General features: G+C 45.7%; 1 protein-coding gene across 43 annotated transcripts in view; it reads left to right on the top strand.

The window, feature by feature from the left end:
- The window catches only part of LOC122809254 (titin-like), a 3339665-nt gene that overhangs the window by 586701 nt on the left and 2727729 nt on the right, over positions 1-25235 (top strand). For all 43 annotated transcript variants that reach the window (XM_044080625.1, XM_044080596.1, XM_044080621.1 and 40 more), the window contains 2 exons: positions 12795-12830; positions 12917-13063. In XM_044080625.1, coding sequence (XP_043936560.1) covers positions 12795-12830; positions 12917-13063 — 183 coding nt within the window. The remainder of the gene's footprint in view (positions 1-12794; positions 12831-12916; positions 13064-25235) is intronic.

Genomic DNA, 25235 nt, shown 5'->3' with positions numbered 1-25235 from the left:
TCCTGTTCTCTCTGTGGTGGATGATGCTTTCAATGATGTCTGCTCCGCTCCAGATTCTTTACCTCCAGCCCCTGCCAAACCAGACAGATTTTACAGGGTGCCAGACACTCATCACCACCTTTACAAGGCCCCTCTTGCAGACCCAAACTATATCCCAGGGTCCCAAGGCAGTAGCCGACCATAGCTAAAACCCTATTCCTTCTTGGAAGGGAAGCAAGGTCATTAGACAGATGGGGCAAAAAGGTCTACACTTCAGCTACTCTCTCAGCTAGAGCTTTAAACTGTCAGTTTCACATGATACAATACCAAGAGTTTATGCTTGATCAGTTAACTAAAAAGCTAACCACTGATGAATCTCTTGATAAGAAATATGTATTAGAAATGGTAAATAACATGCAACAGGTTAGTAACCATTCCTTAAAATGTGGCTATAATGCACTGGAGGCTTCATTTAGATCAGCCATGACTGGCACAGTGATAAGAAGGCATGCATGGCTAAAGGAGCAAGCTTTACCGGATCATGTTAAAGCAAAGTTACTAGATGCTCCTATGGATAAGACAAGTTTGTTTGGTACACCTGCCCAGCAGGTTATGAAGAAAATGGAAGAAAAGGCAAAATCCGCTCAAACGGTTAAAGATTTCTTGCAGGTTCAACCCCAAGGTTTAGCAGGAACTGGCCTGCCAAAAATTGGTCCTTTCCTGACTCCACAAGATCTCAAGGGCAGAAACAGACGCTCCAGAGGCAGAAACCAATCCAGAGGAGGTGCCTACAGAGGACGACAGTGGCAAGGTAACAACAGAGGCACAGACACAACCACTGCCACTACATCAACACAACCACAGTGACTTAATCCTAACCGCCTACCAGGGAACAAATAGCAGCTCCTCTAGGCGGAAAGTTAACCTTATTTTCAAAAACTGGCACTATATAACAAAAGACAAGTGGATTTTACAAACCATAGATCAAGGATACCGGTTCCACTTCCACACTTTACCAATCAAAAGAGGAATGCCAAATCTACCTCCAAATCAAAAAAGAGGCTCTACAACAGATAATGCAGTTAGCAAACATGAGAGCTGTGGAAAAGTGCCAACTGCAGAGCAAGGAAAGGGTTCTACTCAAGACTATTCCTAGTTCCAAGAAAGGAAAAAAGTTGGAGACCAATTCTCGACCTGTCCGCCTTAAATACATACATCATTGTCCCAAAATTCAAAATGATGACCCTACAGCAACTTCTTCCCATGCTGGGCAAGGAGTGTTGGCTGGTAACTCTAGATCTCAAGGAGGCATACCTGCACGTCCCCATTCGACCAATCTGCAGAAGATACCTCAGATTTCTTGCAGGATCAGAGCACTATCAATTCTCAGCATTGCCCTTTGGCTTATCTACTGCGCCCAGAGTATTCACAAAATGCCTGGCATCAGTAATTGCCCATTGCAGACTACAGGAATACAAATTTACCCATACCTGACCGACTGCCTGCTACAAGGGACAACAAAAGCAAGCTGGCAACAGATTTACAAAGGGTCATTTACTTGCTACAAGCACTGGGATACACAGTCAATCTACAAAAGTCAAGGCTGATACCATCCCAAACAAGGACATTCTTGGGCTGAATTGGACACAGTAAAACAAATGGCATTCCTAACTGCAGAAAAACAAAAGAACTCCCTCTTTACTTCTTGGCACTAACAAAGCTGAACAAGTTAACAGCAAGAAAAGTACTGCAGGCCTTGGGCTTCATGGCATCATGCATAATCCTGGTCCCACTTGCCAGACTACATATGAGAAAACTACAGTGGTACCTAAAGAATTTATGGTCCCAACACAGTCACAGCCTAGAAACAGAAATCCCACTAATTCCATGCTTAAAACAGGAGTTCCTATGGTGGGCTCAGGCATGCCAGACAAACCCAGGCCTACCCTTTCGCAGATGTCAAGCAAGCCAGACCATCACAACAGACGCTTCAGACCGAGGATGGGGGGCCCACATGCTGGACAAATGCGTGCAAGGATTGTGGACACAGGATCAACTTCACCTGCACATCAACCTAAAAGAAATGCTGGCAGTAAAACTGGCAATCCAAAGGTTCAGACCATTTCTCAAAGAGGGCCAGTTGATAGGACAGACAACACCACAGTCATGTGGTACATCAACAAGCAGGAGGCACTCATTCATACCCCTATGCAGAATGACTTTGGAGCTGTGGAACCTGGCACTCAGCTACAACATCCAGTTACAGGCAATTTTGTACGAAAAGAAAATATTCTAGCAGACATATTAAGCAGAACCACATCGGATGCCCACGAATGGAAACTGCACCGGACATTTTCAAGACCATCTCAAAGAAATGGGGAATGCCTCAGATAGATCTACTTGCATCACCTCTCAATCACCAGCTCAAAAAATTCTGCACAAGGACATTGCACCCACTGGCATGGAAAGTGGATTCGCTCTCCTTCAGCTGGAAAGGCCTGACAGCATATGCATTCCCACCTCTTCCCTTGATACACAAAGTATTACTAAAAATCAAGGAAGAACGTCCAAGGATAATCCTGATAGCTCCAAACTGGCCAAGACAACACTGGTACCCACTGCTGAGGAGCATGTCTCAGAACAATATGTGGCCAATACCCCTGATGCCTTTGATGTTAACTCAGAACAACTACAGCATCATACATCCAAACCTAAAAACGTTGCAACTGACTGCATGGAACATCACATAGCAACAGCTAATCCAGAACTTTCCCAAAGAGTTAGACATTATTCTTGAAGCACGCAGACCTTCAACAAGAAGGAACTATGCTGGAAAATGGAAAAGGTTTGTCATTTGGAGTTCTGAAAGAGGAAAAGATGTGTCAAACATAGATATGCCTAACATTCTAGAGTATCTGGCCGAACTTCTTCATTCAGGCTTGTCCTACTCCTCCATCAAGATACATGCATCAGCTATTTCAGCAGAATACAGCTTTGATCCACCTGTTTTTACGCACCCTTTGCTCAGGCAGTTCCTCAGAGGAATCAAGAATGTAAAACCTCCAAGGAAACCACCTTTGCCAGCTTGGGACTTAAACTTTGTGCTAGAAAAGTTGACACTAGCTCCCTTTGAACCAGCAGCAACAGCAGACCTACAACACCTGTCATGGAAAACTGCTTTCCTACTGGCAATTACTTCAGCAAGGAGGGTTTCAGAGCTACAGGCCTTAATGGCAGTGCAACCCTTCCTAATCTTCCACCAAGATAGAGTGTCCATGAGGACTAATCCTACATTTATGCCTAAGGTGGTATCCAGAGTGTCTTTAAACCAGGCAATCCACCTACCTACCTTCTTCCCCAACCCACAAAACAGAGGGGAAAGAATACTGCATACCTTGGATGTACATAGACAGCTACGCTACTACTTGGACAGAACAAAAAAATAGCAGAAAGACTGACCAACTTTTGTAGCCTATGCAACAGGAAGGGAAGGAAAAGCTATTTCCAAACAGACAATCTCCAAATGGATAGGAAATTGCATACGATTCTGTTACTCCTTCCATGGAAAACCAATTCCACAGAACATAAGACCTCATTCTACAAGGGCAACAGCCACTACCACAGCCTTCTTACGAGGAGTGGCAACCAAAGACATTATTGAGGTGGCTACTTGGACCTCCGTGCATACATTTGCCAAGCATTATAACTTACCTCTATATTCCAGATCCCGAGCAGGGTTTGCCACTGCTGTACTGCAAGGGATCCTAAACACACCATAATCTAGTTTTATCCTCCTCCCTAGTTGGCTATGGTATTCTACCTTTGTTATGACTGCAGATGCATCCATGAGGGACATAGTACAGTTTTGTACCTACCATAAATGTAGATGTCCGAACTGGATAGCATCTGCAGTCAGGATTACCCTCCCTCCTTCCCTCTGTGGTACTCCTACGGTATTTTACCTCCTAATAGCTAGCTGGTGGGGAGTCTTTTATGGTGTATTTGTTTGTATATATGTACATACATGCTTATTTTTGTGTTTACCTCTATCTTTTTGGAAACATTGGCATCTATCCAAATTTTAGCCTCCAAGAGGGCTACTGGCATCTGGGGCAAGAAACACTGATGAAAATGGCGTTGGCTGATGCCTTTATACCCGAAGACCAACAGAGATGACGTCGGGTGAAGTGCGACATCAGCCGAAGCCGGACCCGGACTTTGGAATCCGGCCGACTGAAGGGCTGCCTGACGACAGGACAACCCAGTTGTTATGACTGCAGATGCTATCCAGTTCGGACATCTACATTTATGGTAGGTACAAAACTGTACTTTTCATGTGCTCAAATATCAGCAACATGTTTTGGCATTGCTTAAACAGAAAATGTTATTAAACTCTGAATGTGCAGAAAACAAGGAAATGCAGGATTTATTGCATGCAGCTGAACAAGTTGGAAAGCATACTTTGCAATGTGGTTTTGATTCTTTGGAGGTCTCCTGCAGGGCCGTAGTTACGGGTTCTGTAATTAGGAGGCATGCTTGGTTAAAGGACCAAAATATGCCTGATCATGTCAAAGTGAAATTATTAGATGCACCTTTACAGCATAATACTTTGTTTGGTGTTAAGGCAGAAGAGGTGTTAAAGAAAATGGAGGACAAAGCTAAATCTATGCAAACTGTCAAAGATTTTTGTACAAGTAACAGCCACCTAGGTTTAGTAGACACTGGCCTACAAAGAATTGGTCCTTTCCTGTGTCAGACAGACCTCAAAGGGGCAGATCCAGATGCCCTAGAGGCAGATCCCAGGCGCAAGGTTCATACATGTCAAAGCAATGGGGTGCTTCTACCTCCAAAGTTGGAGAAGACAAATCAGAACCATACAGGAAACAGTCCCAATGACTTCCCCCTGCCTTTACCAAGCACTTATCTCCTGGCAGCACCCTTAGGGGAAAATTAGCACTTTTTTCTCAAAATTGGCACATTATAACCCAGGACAAGTGGGTTCTAAATATCATGTCACAAGGCTACAAGTTCCACTTCCATACCTTGCCAAAGGCAAATGGCTGGCCAGATCTGCCAATAAATCAATGGGCAGAGGTACAAAAACAAGTCTCATCCCTCATGGACATGGGGGCCATTCAACAAGTACCAGAGCAAGAGCAGGGACAAGGATTTTACTCGAGTGTTCTTGGTACCCAGAAATGGACAAGGCCCTGGAGACCAAAGCTGGACCTATCTATTCTGAACACATTCCTGGATATACCAAAATTCAAGATGTTGACTTTGTAGCAGCTTCTGCCCATGCTGGGCAAGAACGTTTGGCTTGTGACTCTAGACCTAAAGGAGGCGTACCTGCATGTCCCAATCAGACAATTATGCAGAAGATACCTCCGTTTCAAGGCTGGCTCAATGCATTACCAATTCTCTGCACTGCCCTTTGGCTTATCTACTGCGCCCAGGGTCTTTACAAATTGCCTGGCACCAGTGATTGCATACTGCAGACAAAGAGGAATACAAATATATCCTTACTTGGACGACTGTCTAATTCAAGCAGAGAACAAGGACTTTCTTCTACAGCATCTGGCGTTTGTGAAAAGACTTCTAACATGCCTAGGGTACACAGTCAACGAAAAGAAATCAAAACTAGTACCCTCTCAAGAGATAATATTCCTGAGTGCAAGCTTAAATACAACTGCCCAGATGGCTTATCTCACGCCAGACAAAAAAAGGCAACTGACTACCTATTTCAAAATGTTGGCAACAAAGGCCCAGTTATCTGCAAGAAAAATTCTGCAGGCTTTGGGCTTCATGGCATCCTGCATCCTACTAATTCCATATGCAAGACTGCATATGAGGAAACTTGAATGGTACCTAAAAAGTGTTTGGACTCGGCATTGCCACAGCTTTGAAGCATTGATTACTCTCATTCCCTGCCTGCAACAGGAGTTTCGATGGTGGGCAAAGGCTTGTCACCAATTTCATTTGGAGTAGGTGGTTTGTCTAAAAGAAATTTCTAAAGGTACCTTGTTTGTAAAGGATCTTTAATTAGCTTTATGGCCAGATCTAACAAATGATGAAGATATTAATTCCCCTAGTGGGTACTCTTGTTAATGTTTCCAGAGCATTTGTATTGACAAAGTCCATAAATCTCTGATGTTTTTCCGTGTTTCACTGTTGCAGTCATTACATTTCTGTAATCCTGCTCACAGGTTGCCCTCAGTCGGCCTGTATTCCAAAGTCCTGGGTCCTGCGTTGGTTGCTGTCACCCCTTCCCTGACGTCAGGTTGTCAGGGGTGTAAAAGAAGCAGCCGGCGCCATTTTCTTTAGTCTTTCATGCTGCTCGGTGCCCGAAGCAGAAGCAGTTCGCAAGTGCCGGTCGGCCGACTCCTGAGATTTTCGTGTTCGAGTTTCAGATCCAAAGTCTTCAATAAATCTAGTACCCGTTGAAACTTTTTCTTGCTCCAGACCGATGTCAGAAAAAGTAAATAATTGTATTTCTTGTGAAAAGCAAATACGTCATAAGGATTTTCATTCTTACTGTATTCCTTGCTTAGGCCCTGATCATTTCTGGTTGTCGGTTTTGTGCTAGATTTAACCAACGCACTATTAAGCGTCGGTATGATTTGGCTTTAAACTATTTTGGATGCCGGTTTAATTATCCAGAAATGTCGGATAGACATCCGACTACCGGAGTTCACAAAACACGCAAAGAAAAGGAGAGAGATAGGCAGCCAAGGCCAAAAACCGACGAAGCTTCTCCTAATCCAGTCGCCGGATCTCAGTGAGGCGCTTTCACAGTCCCTGACACCCACTACTTTAGAGTCGCAGGCAGCTACCGATTCCCACGTGGAGTCGGCCTTGCCGCTGGATACTCAAGGTATTGGAGCCTCCGATACTATTCCTTCAAATGGGTCCAGAGCTGCTGAGCAGGCACCGGCTTCTGAGGGTGTATTCTTTACATTAAACCGACTTCATCTTTGAAGACTAAAGTACCTTCAAAAGCGAAGAAACAAACTCAAGAGCCACGTGGACAGGCCTCTATGCCCAAAAACAGATGCTCAAAATGGCCAAAGACTTGATTACCTTGATCAGGGGTTCCCATCCCCCTCCTGATAAGAGGCCTAGGCAAGAGACTAACTATGAATCTTCAGATCAGGTTTCTATTTCTTCTGATCAGGAATATTCTCTTCCCCCCTATGAGGATTCTGATGCTGAAGAATTTGTACCTCCAGAGGACTATTCTTTTGGGGAAACCTTGCATACCATGAGGGAGCATTTCCATTGGGAGAGCCAAGATTTTTCAGAATCTAAAAAGAGGCTCAGGGATTTCCTTTTACTATTTCAACACAGGCCACTAGCCATTCCACCAGTGTTAGACATTGTAGATGATGTGTTTTCGGAGTCTAGTCTTACCCCCTGACTCCTTACCTCCAGCTCCTGTTAAGCCTGACAGATATTACAGGGTTCCTGACTCTCATAAATTCCTTTTTAAAAACCCTGCAGCAGACCCACAAACTATTTCACAGGGTCCCAAAGGAGTTAAGGCTTCCGCTGCAAAAAAACCCTACCCCCTCAGACAGGGATTCTAGAGCACTGGATAGATGGGGGAAAAAGGTTTACACATCTACTACCTTGCTATAAGGGCCTTAAACTGTCAGTTTCATATGCTCAAATATCAGCAACATGTTATGGCATTGCTTAAACAGAAAATGTTATTAAACTCTGAATGTGCAGAAAACAAGGAAATGCAGGATTTATTGCATGCAGCTGAACAAGTTGGAAAGCATACTTTGCAATGTGGTTTTGATTCTTTGGAGGTCTCCTGCAGGGCCGTAGTTACAGGTTCTGTAATTAGGAGGCATGCTTGGTTAAAGGACCAAAATATGCCTGATCATGTCAAAGTTAAATTATTAGATGCACCTTTACAGCATGATACTTTGTTTGGTGTTAAGGCAGAAGAGGTGTTAAAGAAAATGGAGGACAAAGCTAAATCTATGCAAACTGTCAAATATTTTTTTACAAGTACAGCCACCTAGGTTTAGTAGACACTGGCCTACAAAGAATTGGTCCTTTCCTGTGTCAGACAGACCTCAAAGGGGCAGATCCAGACGCCCTAGAGGCAGATCCCAGGCGCAAGGTTCATACATGTCAAAGCAATGGGATGCTTCTACCTCCAAAGTTGGAGAAGACAAATCAGAACCATACAGGAAACAGTCCCAATGACTTCCCCCTGCCTTTACCAAGCACTTATCTCCTGGCAGCACCCTTAGGGGAAAATTAGCACTTTTTTCTCAAAATTGGCACATTATAACCCAGGACAAGTGGGTTCTAAATATCATGTCACAAGGCTACAAGTTCCACTTCCATACCTTGCCAAAGGCAAATGGCTGGCCAGATCTGCCAATAAATCAATGGGCAGAGGTACAAAAACAAGTCTCATCCCTCATGGACATGGGGGCCATTCAACAAGTACCAGAGCAAGAGCAGGGACAAGGATTTTACTCGAGTGTTCTTGGTACCCAGAAAAGGACAAGGCCCTGGAGACCAATACTGGACCTATCTATTCTGAACACATTCCTGGATATACCAAAATTCAAGATGTTGACTTTGTAGCAGCTTCTGCCCATGCTGGGCAAGAACGTTTGGCTTGTGACTCTAGACCTAAAGGAGGTGTACCTGCATGTCCCAATCAGACAATTATGCAGAAGATACCTCCGATTCAAGGCTGGCTCAATGCATTACCAATTCTCTGCACTGCCCTTTGGCTTATCTACTGCGCCCAGGGTCTTTACAAATTGCCTGGCACCAGTGATTGCATACTGCAGACAAAGAGGAATACAAATATATCCTTACTTGGACGACTGTCTAATTCAAGCAGAGAACAAGGACTTTCTTCTACAGCATCTGGCGTTTGTGAAAAGACTTCTAACATGCCTAGGGTACACAGTCAACGAAAAGAAATCAAAACTAGTACCCTCTCAAGAGATAATATTCCTGAGTGCAAGCTTAAATACAACTGCCCAGATTACTTATCTCACGCCAGACAAAAAAAGGCAACTGACTACCTATTTCAAAATGTTGGCAACAAAGGCCCAGTTATCTGCAAGAAAAATTCTGCAGGCTTTGGGCTTCATGGCATCCTGCATCCTACTAATTCCATATGCAAGACTGCATATGAGGAAACTTGAATGGTACCTAAAAAGTGTTTGGACTCAGCATTGCCACAGCTTTGAAGCATTGATTACTCTCATTCCCTGCCTGCAACAGGAGTTTCGATGGTGGGCAAAGGCTTGTCACCAAAACAAGGGGCAGCCATTCACATTACCCCCAGCCAGGCAGACACTAACAACTGATGCATCAGATTATGCCTGGGGGGCTCACATGGTAGGAAGATGCATTCAGGGCACATGGTCCTCAAACCAAATGCATCTACATATCAATCAAAAAGAGATGCTAGCTGTTCAAAATGCCCTGCCAGCCTTCAAGGACCTACTTCATCCGGGACAACTACTGATAAAGACAGACAACACCACGGTCATGTGGTATATAAACAAGCAGGGGGGCACACATTCTTACCCGCTTTGCAGGCTAGCCATGGCCTTGTGGGACACAGCATTGACTTACCAAGTACATCTGCAGGCACAATTCCTGTAAGGAAGGGAAAATACTCTGGCAGACGAACTAAGCAGAAACCTCATGGATCCTCATGAGTGGCAGCTGGATCCACGTTTTCAGCATGATAACAAGGAAATGGGGATGCCCGGACATAGATTTATTTGCCTCCCCTCACAACTACCAACTAAAAAGATTCTGCACAAGGACTTATCACAGACAAGCATGGAAAATGGACGCCCTATCTTTCAGCTGGAAAAACCTATCGGTATATGCCTTTCCCCCACTGCCCTTCCTCCCCAATGTACTCCTAAAGGTCAGACAGAAGAAGCCAAAGATGATACTGATTGCCCCAGACTGACCTCGCCAGGACTGGTATCCAATCCTAAGGAACTTGTCTCAATGCCCAGCTAGGACCTTACCTCAAGTACCTCATCTACTGTCCCAGCAAAACAATCTGATCCTGCACAGCCAACTCAGGACTTTAAACCTGGCAGCATGGTGGATAATGTAGTCATACAAAACACACCTCTCAGTAAAGCTGTGATGGATGTCATTTTGGAAGCCAGAAGGCCTAGTACTACAAAATCTTATGCTGGAAAATGGAAGAGATTCTGTGCTTGGAACCAGGCACAAGGAACTGATACAGCTGTGCCAAATATTCCTCAGATTTTGCAATATTTAGCTGAGATTCTGGACAAAGGCCTATCTTTTTCATCTATTAAAATTCATGTCTCTGCCATTTCGGCTCAGTCTGCGGTGGTGGTGCTGAGGTAGTGTTGTCACCTCACAGTTAGACGTTGCCCGTTCGATTCTCAGAGCGTCTCCTGTGTGGCGACATGCGTGAATGGGCGTTCCTTCGTTGAAGGTTGTGCGTTAGGCCCGGCAAGTCAGCACGTAAAAATCTACTGCCAGTCATTAGTGGACCGGAGTTCCGCTGTGGCGACCCCTAACTGGGAAAAGCCGAAAGACACAACAACAACAATACAGAGCCACCAATCTTTTCTCATCCCTTATTAAAGCAGTACCTCAGAGGAACCAAAAATGTAGGGCCTCCGAGGAGACCACCAATGCTTGCATGGGACCTCAACTGTGTCTTGGAAAAACTCACCCTGCCTTCTTTTGAACCAGCTGCTACTGCTGATATAAAGTTTTTATCTTGGAAAACAGCACTGCTCCTAGCAATAACTTCTGCAAGACGAGTTTCAGAGCTACAGGCACTCATGGCTGTGGAACCGTTTATAATTTTTTATCCAGACAGGGTCTCTCTGAGGACAGACCCAACATTTATGTCTAAGGTGGTGTCCAGTGTGGCTCTTAACCAAACTATTCATCTGCCAACTTTTTATCCAAATCCACAGAACAAAGGGGAGAGAATTCTGCATTCTTTGGACGTACACAGACAGCTTAGATTCTACTTGGACAGAACCAAAGTTTTCAAAAAGACAGAGCAATTACTAGTGACGTATGCTGTAGGATCACAAGGAAAGGCTATCTCAAAGCAAACTGTTTCAAAGTGGATAGGCCACTGCATTCATTTCTGCTACTTACACCATGGCAAGCCAGTGCCTAAGGGCATTAGGCCACATTCAACCAGAGTTGCAGCCACTTCAGCAGCCTTTCTCAGGGGAGTACCAACCAAAGACCTTTTAGAGGCTGCTACTTGGAGTTCAGTGCACACCTTTACAAAGCACTATCATCTGTCACTCTACTCTAAATCCAGGGCAGGCTTTGCCACTGCAGTTCTGCAGGGCCTCATAGCCGCTCCTAATGCTGTTTAGCTCCAGCCTCCCAACCATAGCTTTGGGACTCTACCCAAATGTAATGAGTGCAACAGCGAAACACAAAGAACATAGTACAGTTGTGTGCACTTGCCATAAATGTAGATGTTAGTGTATTCACTGTTGCAGTCCAGGTTACCCACCCATCATCCCCCTTTTCTTCTGATGGAACCTATCTTTCCTTCTCTGATTTATTCTACCTATGTGGTGTATTTGCTTGTAGATGAAGGTAAAGTTTATATTGGTGCATGTATTTTTATATATGTATAAATGCTGGCTACCCTTTTAGGGGGCACCTGACATCTGGGGCAAGAAAAACTAAATGGCGTTGACTGCTTCTTTTATACCCCTGACGACCTGACGTCCGGGAAGGGGCGACAGCAGCCAACACAGGACCCAGGACTTTGGAATTCAGGCCGACTGAGGGCAACCTGCCAGCAGGATTACCCAAATGTAATGACTGCAACAGTGAATACACTTGAACATCTACATTTATGGTAAGTGTACACAACTGTACTTTCTTGAGATATAATGATGGTGTAGGTTTACCAGTCTGCAGCTGGATAGTTTGTCATCTAGGAAAATGGTATTGGGTTTAATGTGGAGCGATTCTAGTTCCTATAGATAATTATCTCTTTTTTTCCACGTCACACTTACAATATTTGCTCTGTACCTGAAGAAAAGTCTTCGGAAGTCTACTTGTGGTATAAAAATACAAATGCAAAAACTTCTATACAATTCAGCCCCCTGGATTTTGCTGCATACTTGGGAGTCATATACATTTCCATTGTTCTTTTTTAATTTTCTTTCCATTCTGTTTTCCCAAGTTTTTTAAACTCCTTTGATTTCTATAGTTATTGTGCAGTATTTTGTATACCATACTGATTATCAAGTATTTTGTATACTCTACTGATTATCAATTTTTAACAGCAGATTATGTTGTAAGTGTAACTTAGAACTCTACCAGAGCTGGTCTTTCACTCAGGACTCCACTGTTGCTTTCTCTTTGACTATACTCTGTTTATCAGTCCCTGTTAGAGAAGGCAGTCTATAACTTGCGTTCCAAAGTTCTTAGTCTCTCCCCATTCTTACCTTTTCCCTCAGAGTTATTTGCTCCCAGTACCTTGTTTTTTTTGGTAATTTCCATTGATAACTTATACCTCCAGCTTGTGTTCTGTACTCCGATTAGCAGACTTACTTAAGCAATAACCTACGACTGGGTGCGGATAATGCTGGATTTACCCACGGTTGGTGTGGTTGGATCACAAGAGCGAAGCAGTAGGCCTAAATAGACTGCAAGAATGTGCTTAAACTGTAACAGGACAAATTGTGCTGAAGATATTTATCTTAATACTCATTTAATAAAATAAAAGCACAACAACATTTGTGAACAGTGTTAAGTTTACTTTTTTTTTTTTCCCCCAGATGATATGGCTCAAAAACTGGGAAAGCCTAGTAATCGTAAGTAAACCAACTGTAGAATAAATTAGAATAGTAAATTAGGTTATACAGGCTCTTTCCAAAAAAACAATTCTTTGTCTTTACAGAAGTTGGGCAGATGCCACTCCCTCATGGTGCTGATATGCAGTACTACAGTAATTCTGAGATGTACTGTGGCATGACCCACCTTACAGGATTTCCATCTAACATGACTTATCCTCATATGGTTCCTCCATATATCAAACAAGAGCCAGGTGAGTACAGCAGTTTGTTTTGTTTTAACCCATAGTTCTGATGAAACTTGATGTCTGTGAAATAATATGCTGTAAATGCACAAAAAATCTGCAGTTTGTAATTCTTTTTCTCATGATGCATTGATTTGCTTAGCTGAAAATTTACTTTACAACAAATTAAAGGCCACAGAATTTCCATGTTAAAACATCTGTAAATATTACATGATTTATATCTTATGCGAAGAACTTTCAAACCTTTCCTCCCTCCTCCAAAAAGAGGGTTCAGGTGTTATATGAAAGAGAAAAGGGAAAAACTTACTATTTAACTATCTGCTGTGATGTTTAAAAGCCAACCAGCTTGTTATATAATAGAAAAAGCTGATTATAGTTCAGTTTTATAGACCAGAGTTGAGAAGTGGTCATCCTGGAGCATGGAGGTGCAGCTGGTGATATCCTGAATCATGCCACATTGCTAATCCTCCACATGTGGTTACCAGATACAAAATTTTTCTGTTTCCACTGGAAACTTTCTCCCATAATAGTGAATGCGCTGATGTGATTGATTAGATGTTCTTCGTGTTTCACTGTTGTAGTCATTACATTTGGGCAATCTGCTTGCAGGTAGCCCTTAGTCGGCCTGATTATCAAATTCTTGGGTCCTGCGTCGATTGCTGTCTCATCTTCCATGACGTCAGGTAGTCAGGGGTATAAAGCATGCAGCCGACACATTTACATCATTCTTTCTTGCCATGCGGTGCCCGAAGCAGAAGCAGTTCGCAAGTGCCGGTTGGCCGACTCCTGAAATTTTCATTTTTGTGTTTCAGATCCGAAGTCTTCAACAAAGCTAAGTACCCTGTTTGGGATCCTTTTTCTTGCTGTAAACCGATGTCAGTAAAAGTTAATTGTATTACTTGTGAAAAACAAATACCTCATAAAGATTTTCATTTGTATTGCATTCCTTGCTTAGGTCCAGACCACGACATCCCTCGCTGTCGGTTTTGTGCCTTATTCAATCCTCGAACTATTCGTTGTCTGTTCATTTTCGCATCTAACTATTTTGCTACTCTGTTCAGTTATCCAGAAATGGCTTTGGTAAGCCACCCGACTACTGACATTTTGAAAAAATGCAAATATAAAGACAGAGACAGACCGCATAGGTCCAAAGCTGCCGACGACGCTTCCGTTAAGCTAGTCGCCAGTTCACCGGTACTCAGTGAGGAGCTTTCGCATCCCCTGATACCCACTACTTCAGATTCGCAGGCCTCTACTTAGACCCATTCGGAGTCCGGTATGCCACGAGATGCTTCTTCGACTTTGGAACCTCCGGATGTCATTACCTTGGATGGGTCCGGAGCCGCTGTGCAGGCACCAGCTTCTGAGGGTGTATTCAGGCCTGCTGACTTGCATATTAAACCAATGCCATCTTCTTCTTCAAGGCCTAAAACTCGATCCACGCCTAGAAAACCAATGCCCAGACCGCATGGTCAGGCCCCTATGCCTAAAAAAGAAATAAGAATGGCTGAAGACCTTATTACTCTGATCAGGGGAAGCCACCCTTCTCCCTCTAAGAGACCTAGACTGATTTTCCTTCTGATTCTTCTGATCAGGAATCTGAAATTTCTGTTTCTTCTGATGACCAGGATTTGCCCTTATCTACCTATGAGGATTCTGATGAGGAGGACTCCATTCCCTCTGCTTCCCCTCCAGAATATTTCTCTTTCGGTAAAATTTTGCATACTCTTAGGGAGCATGTCTGCTGGGAAAGCCAGAATTACTTTGACTCCAAAAAGAGGCTTAGGGAATTCTTACTCCTACCTCAACACAGGCCTTTAACTATCCCCCATGTACAAGACATTGTAGATGACACCTTCTTAGAATCTAGCCTGGCCCCAGACATTTTACCTCCTGCTCCCAAGAAACCTGTCTGGTATTACAGAGTACCTGACTCTTACAAGTTCCTCTTTAAAAATCCTACTGCGGATCCTGAGACCATTTCACAGGGACCCAAAGGCATTAAGGCTACTACTGCCAAAATCATACCCCCTCTGATAGAGATTCCAGGGCCCTGGACAGATGGGGTAAGAAGGTATACACTTCTGCTACTTTGGCCATTAGGGCTTTAAACTGCCAGTTTCATATGTTAAAGTATCAGCAGCATATTATTGGATTACTTAAACAGAAAATGATGTTGATTCCTGACTGTGTAGAAAATAAAGAATTACAGGATTTAATGCATTCTGCTGAACAAGTTGGTAAACATACTTTGCAATGTGGTTTTGATTCATTAGAGGCATCTTGCAGACTGCTGTCACTGGGTCTGTACTTAGAAGGCATGCTTGGCTTAAGGAGCAAACTTTGCCAGATCATGTTAAAGCTAAATTACTGGATGCTCCCTTAAATCAAGACCGCCTGTTTGGCAACAAAGCAGAAGAAGTACTTTAAAAAGATGGAAGAAAAAGCTAAATCTATGTAAACTGTTAAAGATTTCCTGCAAGTACAGCCTCCCAGATTTAATAGGCACTGGCTTTCTAAGAATTGGTTCTTTCCTGTCTCTTCCAGGCCTTCTCAGTCCAAACCTAGGACCAGCAGATCACCCAGGCTTCAGTTTCAAGGTACTCAGAGGCCTAAGCAGTGGGGGGCTTCCACTTCTAAAGCTGGAAGTAGTAAGACACCCCCCTATGGTAAACTGTCATAATGACTTAACCTTAAACCTTCCAAGTTCTGCTCAACTAACTGTTCCTTTAGGGGGAAAGATCGCCCTGCATGCAAAATACTGGGAACTCATTACCAAAGACAAATGGGTTTTAAATCCTGTTTCCCAGGGATACAGATTCCACTTCCAATCCTTACCAACCCCAAACGGTTGGCCAGACCTACCCCCAAATCAGTGGCAAGAGGCTCAAAAGCAGGTTCTCTCCCTTCTAAATGTCAGGGCTATTCAACCTGTCCCAGAAGAGGAATGGGGACAAGGTTTTTACTCAAGACTTTTCATGGTACCCAGAAAAGACTATTCCTGGTGCCCTATCCTAGAGCTGTCCAGTCTAAACACCTTTTTGGTAATCCCAAAATTCAAAATTCTAACACTTCATCAGCTGCTTCCCATGCCATGCAAAAATGCCTGGTTGGTGATATTGGATTTAAAGGAAGCTTACCTGCACATCCCAATAAGGGAATCTGCAGAAAATACCTACGCTTCAGAGCAGGCCACATGCACTATCAGTTCTCTGCACTGCCCTTTGGCTTAACTACTGCGCCCAGGGTATTGACAAAGTGCCTAGCTCCAGTCATTGCATTCTGCAGGCAAAGAAATATTGAAATATACCCATACCTTGACGATTGTCTAATTCAGGCATAAAGCCAGGACATACTATTAAATCATCTGGCATTTGTAAAGAAACTCCTAACTTCAATGGGGTACACCATAAACGAAAAGAAATCACACCTAGTACCCTGTCAACAAATTGTATTCCGGGGAGCAAGCTTGAATACAACTTCCCAGATGGCATACCTCACGCCAGAAAAACAAGTTTATTAGACAGCCTACTTCAAACTACTGGCCACAAAGACCCAACTATCTGCAAGGAAAATACTGCAAGCCCTGGGGTTCATGGCCTCTTGCATTCTCCTAATTCCATATGCAGACTGCATATGAGGAAACTACAATGGTATCTAAAAAGCTTATGGTGTCAACATTCTCAGGAACTAGAATCAATGATTCCTATCATTCCTTGTATAACGACAGAGTTCCTTTGGTGGGCAGAGGCCTGTCACCACAGCAAGGGACTGCCATTCACTCTACCCCCGCCACCCAAGCAGACTTATCAGACTATGCATGGGAGGCTCACTTGGCAGAGAAGTGCATTCAGGGCAAATGGAACCTGAGTCAAATGCACCTGCATATCAACCAAAAAGAAATGTTGGCTGTACAGAATTTTCTGACAGGATCACAATCTACCAGGACAATTATTGGTAAAGATGGACAACACCACTGTTATGTGGTACATAAACAAGCAGGGGGGAACCCACTCATACCCTCTCTGCAGACTAGCCATGGCTCTGTGGAACACAGCCTTGAGCTACCAAGTGCACCTACAGGCTCAATTCCTGCCACGTAAGCTAAATACACTGGCAGACCTAAGCAGAAATCTCAAGGACCCACACGAGAGGAAACTAGAACCAAAGATGTTCAACATTTTGAGAAACAAATGGGGGAGCCCAGAGGTCGACTTGTTTGCATCCCCTCAGAACTACCAGTTGGAAAATTTCTGCACAAGGACTCCCCACAGACAAGCTTGGAAAGTGGATGCCCTGTCCTTCACATCTGCCTCTCCTCTCCAAAGTTCTACTAAAGATCAAACAGGACAAACCAAGGACAATACTCATTGCACCAGACTGGCCACGCCAACACTGGTAACCCCTCTTGCGCAGTGTGTCACTGCAGGAACCATGGCACCTGTCTCAAATTCTTTCCCTGCTGTCCCAGCAGGAGGGCCAGATTCTGCACCCCCAGCTTCAAACCCTGAACCTTGCAGCCTGGCTAATTACCTGGAGCTCTCCATTACCATCCCTCAGTAAGCAAGTGATGGATAACATTCTGGAGGCAAGGAGGGCATAGTACTAGAAAATCCTATGCTGAAAAGTGGAAAAAGATTCTGTTCCTGGAGCCAAACTCGGGAGATGGGCACAACAGTGCCCAATTTACCACATATTTTTCAATACTTAACTGAGATGCTTCAAAAGGGCCTTTCCTTCTCTTCCATTAAAATTCATGCCTCGGCCATTTCAGCACATTATAATACAGAGCCACCCCTCTTCTCCCATCCACTGCTGAAGCAATTCCTCAGAGGGCCAAAAACTTAAGACCACCCAGGGAGAGCCCCTACTCCAGCCTGAGACCTTAACTTTGTATTGGAAAAGCTCACTCTACCTCTCTTTGAGCCAGCTGCAACTGCAGAGTTGAAATTCCTTTCTTGGAAAACAGCTTTCCTTCTAGCCATCACTTCAGCAAGAAGGATTTCTGAATTACAGGCCCTCATGGCAGTGGAGCCTTACATCATCTTTCATGCGGACAGGGTGTCCCTCAGGACCAATCCTTCCTTTATGCCCAAGGTAGTATCCAGTGTGGCCCTTAATCAGTCCATTCATTTGCCAACCTTCTTTTCTAATCCACAGAACAAACTGGAACGAATACTGCATTCCTTGGACATGCACAGACAACTTTGATTTTACTTGGACAGGACTAAGCCTGTCAGGAAATCTGAACAGCTGCTGGTTGGATTTGCTGCAGGGGCAGAGGGGAAGGCCATTTCAAAGCAAACCATTTCTAAGTGGATAGGCCGTTGCATTCATTTCTGCTATAAGCACCATGGAAAACCTACTCCACAGGGGATAAGACCCCATTCCACAAGGGCTGCATCTACTTCTACAGCCTTTCTCTGAGGTGATGTTCTACGTATTCCACTGTTGCAGTCATCACATTTGGGTTATCTGCTTGCAGTAGCCCTCAGTCGGCCTGATTAACAAAGTCCTGGGTCCTGCGTCGGTTGCTGTCTCATCTTCCATGACGTTAGGTAGTCAGGCGTATAAACCATGTAGCAGACTCCATTACATCAGTCTTTCTCGCCGTGCGGTGCCTAAAGCTGAAACAGTTTGCAAGTGTCGGTCGGTCAACTCCTGAAATTATCGTTTTCAAGTTTCAGATCCGAAATCTTCAACTAAGCTAAGTACCCCATTGGGGAAACTTTTTCTTGCTCTAAACAGATGTCAGTAAAAGTTAATAATTGTATTTCTTGTGGAAAGCAAATGCCTCATAAAGATTTTTTCATTGGTACTGCATTCCTTGCTTAGGCCCTGACTATGACATACCTCGATGTTGGTTTTGTGCCTTATTTAAACAACAAATTATTCGTCGTCTGTTTATTTACGCTTGTAAATATTTTGTTATTCGGTTCAATTATCCAGATATGGCTTCGGTAAGCCACCCGACTACCGACATTCCGAAAAAACGCAGAGAGACAGAGACAGACCACATAGGTCCACAGCTGCCGATGATGCTTCTTCTAAGCTAGTCGCCAGTTCGCTGGTACTCAGGCACTTTCGCAGCCCCTGATACTCGCTACTTCAGATTCACAGGCATGTACTGAGACCCATTCGGAGTCCAATATGCCTCAAGATGCTTCAACTGTGGAACCTGGGGATGTCTCTACCTTGGATGGGTCTGGAGCCTCTGTGCAGGCACCGGCTTCTGAGGGTGTATTTAGGCTTACTGACTTGCATATTAAACCGACACCTCCTTCTTCATCAAGGCCTAAAACTCGATCCATGCCTAGAAAACTTACGCCCAGACCGCATGGTCAGGCCCATATGCCTAAAAAACAAATGATAAGAAAGGCTGAAGACCTTATTATTTTAATCAGGGTAAGCCACCCTTCCCCCTTTAAGAGACCTAGGAATGAGTTTGCTTATGGTTCTTCTGATCAGGATTCTGAAATTTCTGATCTGAAGTAGTTAACTTCATTTGATCAGCAACCTGTGGGTTAGGAATCTGATACGGATCTGAGCCGGCAGCATACCAAGCAAAAAGATCCGAGCACCAAGCTCCTCCCCCTACCCATACTGCACTGCAACCTCCTTCCAATCCCCAGATCTCGTTTGCTGTGGCTTTGCCAGCACAGGATTCTTGAGCTGCAGGCAAGTGTCAGGATGTTTTCTCTAAAACTTGGTTTGTGTGTGCCGTTTTTGATAATTTTGAGGTAAATTAGTTGTCCATGTTACTTTTTGGGTTTTTCCTTGCTTGAAAGTTGAAAACTTTCAGTTAGTGTAGTCCTCCCTTCCCGCCCGTCGTGTGTGTGTGTTCTTCAGAATGTCAGAAAGTGACTTTCTGTAAGTGCACAGAGTGTGGTCACAAGCTGTCACCAGCCAATGGTCACACTCTGTGTGTAGTTTGCTTGGGAGGTGGCCCATTTGTCTTCCCGCTGCAAGATTTGTGCAGCCTTCAACCCCCGAGCCCTGCGGGATCACAGAAATAAGTAGATTCTGGCGGGTCTTCTATCCGCAGAATCAACTTCTGCTTCCTCTTCTTCTTCAGCTTCCTTACCAGCCACGGCTGTGGCTGTTCAGCCTTCTGTCCCTTCTCCCCTGTCCGGGACTCCCCCTCCCACCTTACCACAGGGAGAGAAAGAGGCCAAGAAGACTAAAGAAAAGCACAGGTATACAGACAGATGTGGATAAGGATAAAGATAGAGAGAGGGGCTGCAAGCGACAGGCTGAGCTAGATCCAACGGCCCCTCCTGCTAAAGTAATCTGGTCTCCAGTAAAAGTTCCCAGGCCATCCTCTCCTCGGCTCTGTTCGCCACGTTTTTCTCAGGAGCCGGAGTAGGAGGGCTAGACCACCCACGAGCTCGTCTTCGCGTCAGCTCTCCCGGCCGGCGTCAGTGGTGTCCTCCAGATCAACCAGAAGCATCTCTGAAGCAGACATGGATCGGATGATGCGAAGGTTTCTACAAACTCAAATGCAGAAGGGGGTATTGCTGCCTCCCCCTCCAGGTGCAGGGAGTTTGGCTCCTTTTTTCGCCCCGATAGCTCCTTCTCCAATCCACCGTCGATATCGGAGTCTATGGATCTGAGTAGCCCCGGAGTCAGGGGGTCGGCGCCGATGGTGCCTTTGGCCTCGATGCTGGCCATGCCCTCGAGTCTGTCGGATCTGCTTTCGGATCCAAGCTCTCGGAGCCGAGAGTTGAGCATTGGATCCGAGGGGATGAGTCTGTCATCGGCTCCATTGTGGTCGGGGCATACAGTCCCCTTGGGTCCGACCGTTACAGCTTCAGCTCCAATCCCTTCGTCGGATCCGAGGGTCTCTGCTACCAGTTTCAGGGAGACTGGGCTCCCACGGCATTCGATGTCATGGAGAGGGTTCTCTCTGGAGGATCGAGACCCCTCACTTTATCCTCTGGGTCCATCCCTGCTCCCTCGAAGTTGGGTTTGTCTTCCATCATCCAGTCCACCCAGGGACAGCTTGTGTCCATTGCACCCCAGACAGTTCCCTTGGAGGAACAAGAAAGCATTTTGTGAGCCCTCCCTGGAGAGTCCACCCGAAGAGGTCCCTCGCAAACGCCAGTGTAAGAGGAGGCACTTGGACTCCTCCTGAGTCCCTCACTGAGGATACCGACTTGGAGGAAGGGGAAGGTTCACCCAAATCACCCCCAGAAGACGTCTCCTTTGGAGACATTATGGAAATCCTTCGCTGGGGGGGCGCCCAGAAACCTTCCTCTGACAAGTCGGTATTTCTGGAGGCGTTTGACACAGGCCCATCTGTGTCTTGGGTGTGTTCCCCCCCTCCCCCGGCCGACCCTCTGATGGACCTTATCACCACCAGAGCGTGGAGGGAACCGGACACTGTGGAGCCTATACCTAAAAGACCTAACAAAATACTGAGTCCACTGGCAGATTGAGCTTCTTGGAACAAAGGTTCCCCGGTTGATGCCATGGTGGTGGCAGCGGCCACAAAAAAGGGACTCACCCAAGAAAGTTCCTCTGTCCACCCCCCAGACAAGGAGTCCAAGGCTATGGACCGTCTTGGAAAGCGGACTTTTGCTTCAGCCACCTTTACTATAAGAGCACTAAATTATTGGCCCACGTAATTCAACTGCAGCGGGACCTCGTGAAAGAGTACACTGAGTCTGCCCCGGAGTCCATGTCGGCTGAGGATAAACGGACCTTCTCGGCTCGTATGGCCACTCTCAAGTCTGTGTCTAATACGTCCATGCTTTTACTCTCTCATGCCACTGAGGGAGCCACTAGGGCTAGCTAGTCCGGCATCGCCTTAAGGCGTCACACCTGGCTCTGTGTTTGCGACTTCTCGGAACTCTTCAAGACGTCCTTCGCTAATGCACCCTTTGACGGTTCCACCCTTTTTGGGAAGACTGTCCGCGATATGCTTGTCCAGAGCGAGAAAGACGGAAAGACGCTGTCAGGATTGCTTCTCTAACCCTCAAAGGTCCTTCTCCAGGAACCAGCAAGGGGAAAAGAAGCTGTGGTTCTGGAAAACTCAGCAGTCCCGGAATGCTCAGGACTCTTTCTCCCCCAGAGGCAGAGGGAGACGAGGTGGACGCCGGCCCAGAGGCAGAGGGGGGGGGGGGACCGAAGAACTTCGGGTCACGTGAACCTTTTTCAGTGCGACCCGTGCAGCAACCCTGAGGGGTTACCCGACTGTTCCTCTCTGGAGGCAGTTGGGGGTGTTTTTCAATGCACCTAGCCCAATGGGAGTCCATCACAACAGATCGCTGGGTGCTATGAATAATATCCAGAGGCTATTCTATTCCCTTCATAAAGAAACCCCCTTACACAAGGCGCCTCCTGGACATCCCACCCACTCAGAGGGAGGCCCGCGGCCTTGGAAATACAAAAACTACTAGAAAAAATAGCCATCCAGCAGGTACCCACAGACCAGTCCGGATCAGGCATCTATTCCAGGTTCTTTTTGGTGCCAAAAAGACGGGGGACCCAAGGCCGATTCTCAACTTGTCTACAATGAACCTGTTCATTGCCAAGGAAACGTTCCGGATGGTCACGTTTCAATCCATCCTGCCCTTCCTGCAGGAGGAAGACTGGTTGTGCTCGATAGACCTCAAGGATGCATACTACCATATTCTGATGGACAGGTGATCCAGGAGGTTCCTCCGCTTTTGGCTAGGGGCCAGTCATTATCAATTCAGGGTCCTACCCTTCAGTCTCACCACAGCCCCCAGGATGCTCACCAAGGTCATGGCAGTTGTAGCGGCCCACCTGAGACTTCAGGGCATTCAGGTCTTTCCATACCTGGACTGGCTTCTCACCGCCCCCACCAGGCATCTACTCTTGCTAGCCACAGATTTCTTTCTCCGGATATCACCTCGGCTAGGGATTGCCATAAACCTAAGGAAGGTCTTCCCTTCAACCTGTTCAAGTGTTAGACTTCATAGGGGCGAGAATAGATTCTTGCCAGGCCAGGGCATTCTTAACCCCAGACAGACTACACAGCCTGACATTTCATGTGTTAGCACTCTTGCAGTCCCCTGCACCCCCTGTAGAATTAGTCCTGAGAGCCTTGGTGTCCATGGCAGCAGCTATCAACCTGATCCCTTGTGCTAGTCTGTATATGAGAATTTTACAGTGGACGTTGCAAGTTCAGTGGTCTATTTTTCATCAACCTCTAGATTTTCCGATCCCTCTGAGCAGAGTGTGCAGAAATGCTATCAAGTGGTGGCTCCAATCCTGGAATTTGCAGGAGGGACATCCCTTTCTTGCTCCCCAACCACAAGCCACTGTGACCACGGGCACCTCCCGCCTAGGGTGGGGGGGGGCATTGTTCGGTCAAGACTGTTCAAGGCACGTGGACTCAAAATGAGACCATTCTGCATATAAATGTCCTAGAGATGAGAGCGGTCCTTTTAGCGTTGCAGGCCCTTCATGCTTATCTACCTCTGGGAACTATTGCAATCCAGTCAGACAATATGTCAGTGCTCTGGTATATCAACAAACAGGAAGGAACCAAGTCTTATCCCCTTTGTCGAGAAACCATGAGAGTCTGGGAATGGGTGATCTCCACCAACTGCTTTCTGATAGCAACGCACATTCCGGGTCGGTCCAACATCTTGGTGGACAAATTGAGCAGAATTATCCTTTCTTCTTACGAGTGGTCTCTGAACCCTTGTGTAGCAGAACAGATCTTCCTCAAGTGGGGTCAGCCTTGCTGCGATCTCTTCGCATCGCCTTCCAACTCGAAGTGCAGCGAGTTTTTTGCTCTAATCCTCCCGAGGGGGGATAGCCCCAGAGACGCTCTTCTTCATGCTTGGCCACCCGGTCTTCTTTATGCATATACCCCGCTTCCGCTCATGATAAAGTTCTTACAGAAAGCTCGCCAGTTGGGAAGCAGATTGATCCTCATAGTCCTATTCTGGTCTTGTCAAGTCTGATTCCCCTGCCTACGGTTTCATCTCATAGCTTCACCTTGGATCTTGGATCCCATTCCGGATCCAATTCGTCATCCCTCGGGAATGCTTCCTCCGAATCTGGACAGACTGCAGGTCACAGCTTGGCTGCTCCAGTTCCATTAATTGCTAGGACTCCCAGTATCTCTTCTCCTGTTGGTTGCGGTACATAAATCCTCTACCAGGAAAATTTATTCGAGCAAATGGAAACGCTTCTCCATTTGGGCTTCGCAGAGAAATCTAGATCTTTTTACCGCTCCAATCCCAGTGGTATTAGATTTTCTGTCTCATATCTTCCAGCAAGGAGCCAGCTCCTCCACAGTGAAGGTACAGCTGGCGGCTATTTCTCATTTTCATGTAGGAGACAATTTAAGCTTCAGTCGCTGCTGCCAGAATTTGTAAGACCTTTTTGAAGAGCACTTTTCTTCTGTGACCCCCCTCCCCCCCCCTATTAAGAATCCGTCACCGCCATGGGATCTGACTGCGGTTCTTCAGGCCTTAGATGTTCAACGTGTTTCACTGTTGCAGTCATTACTCTTGGGTTATCCTGCTGGCAGGCTACCCACAGTCGGCCTAAATTCCAAAGTCTTGGTCTGGCGTCGGTTGCTGTCTCCTCTTCCCTGACGTCAGTGCGCTAGGGGTATAAAAGATGCAGCCGACGCCATTTTCTTCAGTCTTTCTTGCCGCGCGGTGCCCGAAGCAGAAGCAGTTTGCAAGTGCCGGTCGGCCGACTCCTGAGATTTTCGTGTTCGAATTTAAGATCCGAAGTCTTCATTTAAAGCTAAGTACCCCGTTGGGGAAACTTTTTTCTTGCTCCAGACCGATGTCAGAAAAAGTTAATAATTGTATTTCTTGTGGGAAGCAAATACCTCATAAGGACTTCCATTCTTAGTATTCCTTGCCTAGGCCCTGATCACAACGTAGCTAATTGCAGGTTTTGTGCAAGATTTAATCAACGCACTATTAAGCCTCGGTATGATTTTCCTTTTCATTACTTTGGCCGGAGATTTAATTACACAATGTCGTCGGATAGCCATCTGAGTACCGCAATTCACAAGAAACGCAAGGAAAAGGACAGGCATCCGAGGTCCAAAACTGACGAGGCTTCTTCTAAGCCATTCGCCGGTTTCAGTGAGGCGCTTTCCTGACGCCTGCTACCTCAGAGCCGCAGGCCGCTTCCGACTCCCACGTGGATCAGGCTAGGCCTCTGGAAACTCACGGTATTG

The sequence above is a fragment of the Protopterus annectens genome, chromosome 8.part0 (genome assembly GCF_019279795.1).
Source record: "Protopterus annectens isolate FY-2018-M chromosome 8.part0, PAN1.0, whole genome shotgun sequence".
NCBI classification, from domain to species: domain Eukaryota; kingdom Metazoa; phylum Chordata; order Ceratodontiformes; family Protopteridae; genus Protopterus; species Protopterus annectens.
Note: the sequence above shows the minus strand (reverse complement) of the source record. Positions and strands in the feature narration are given on the sequence as shown.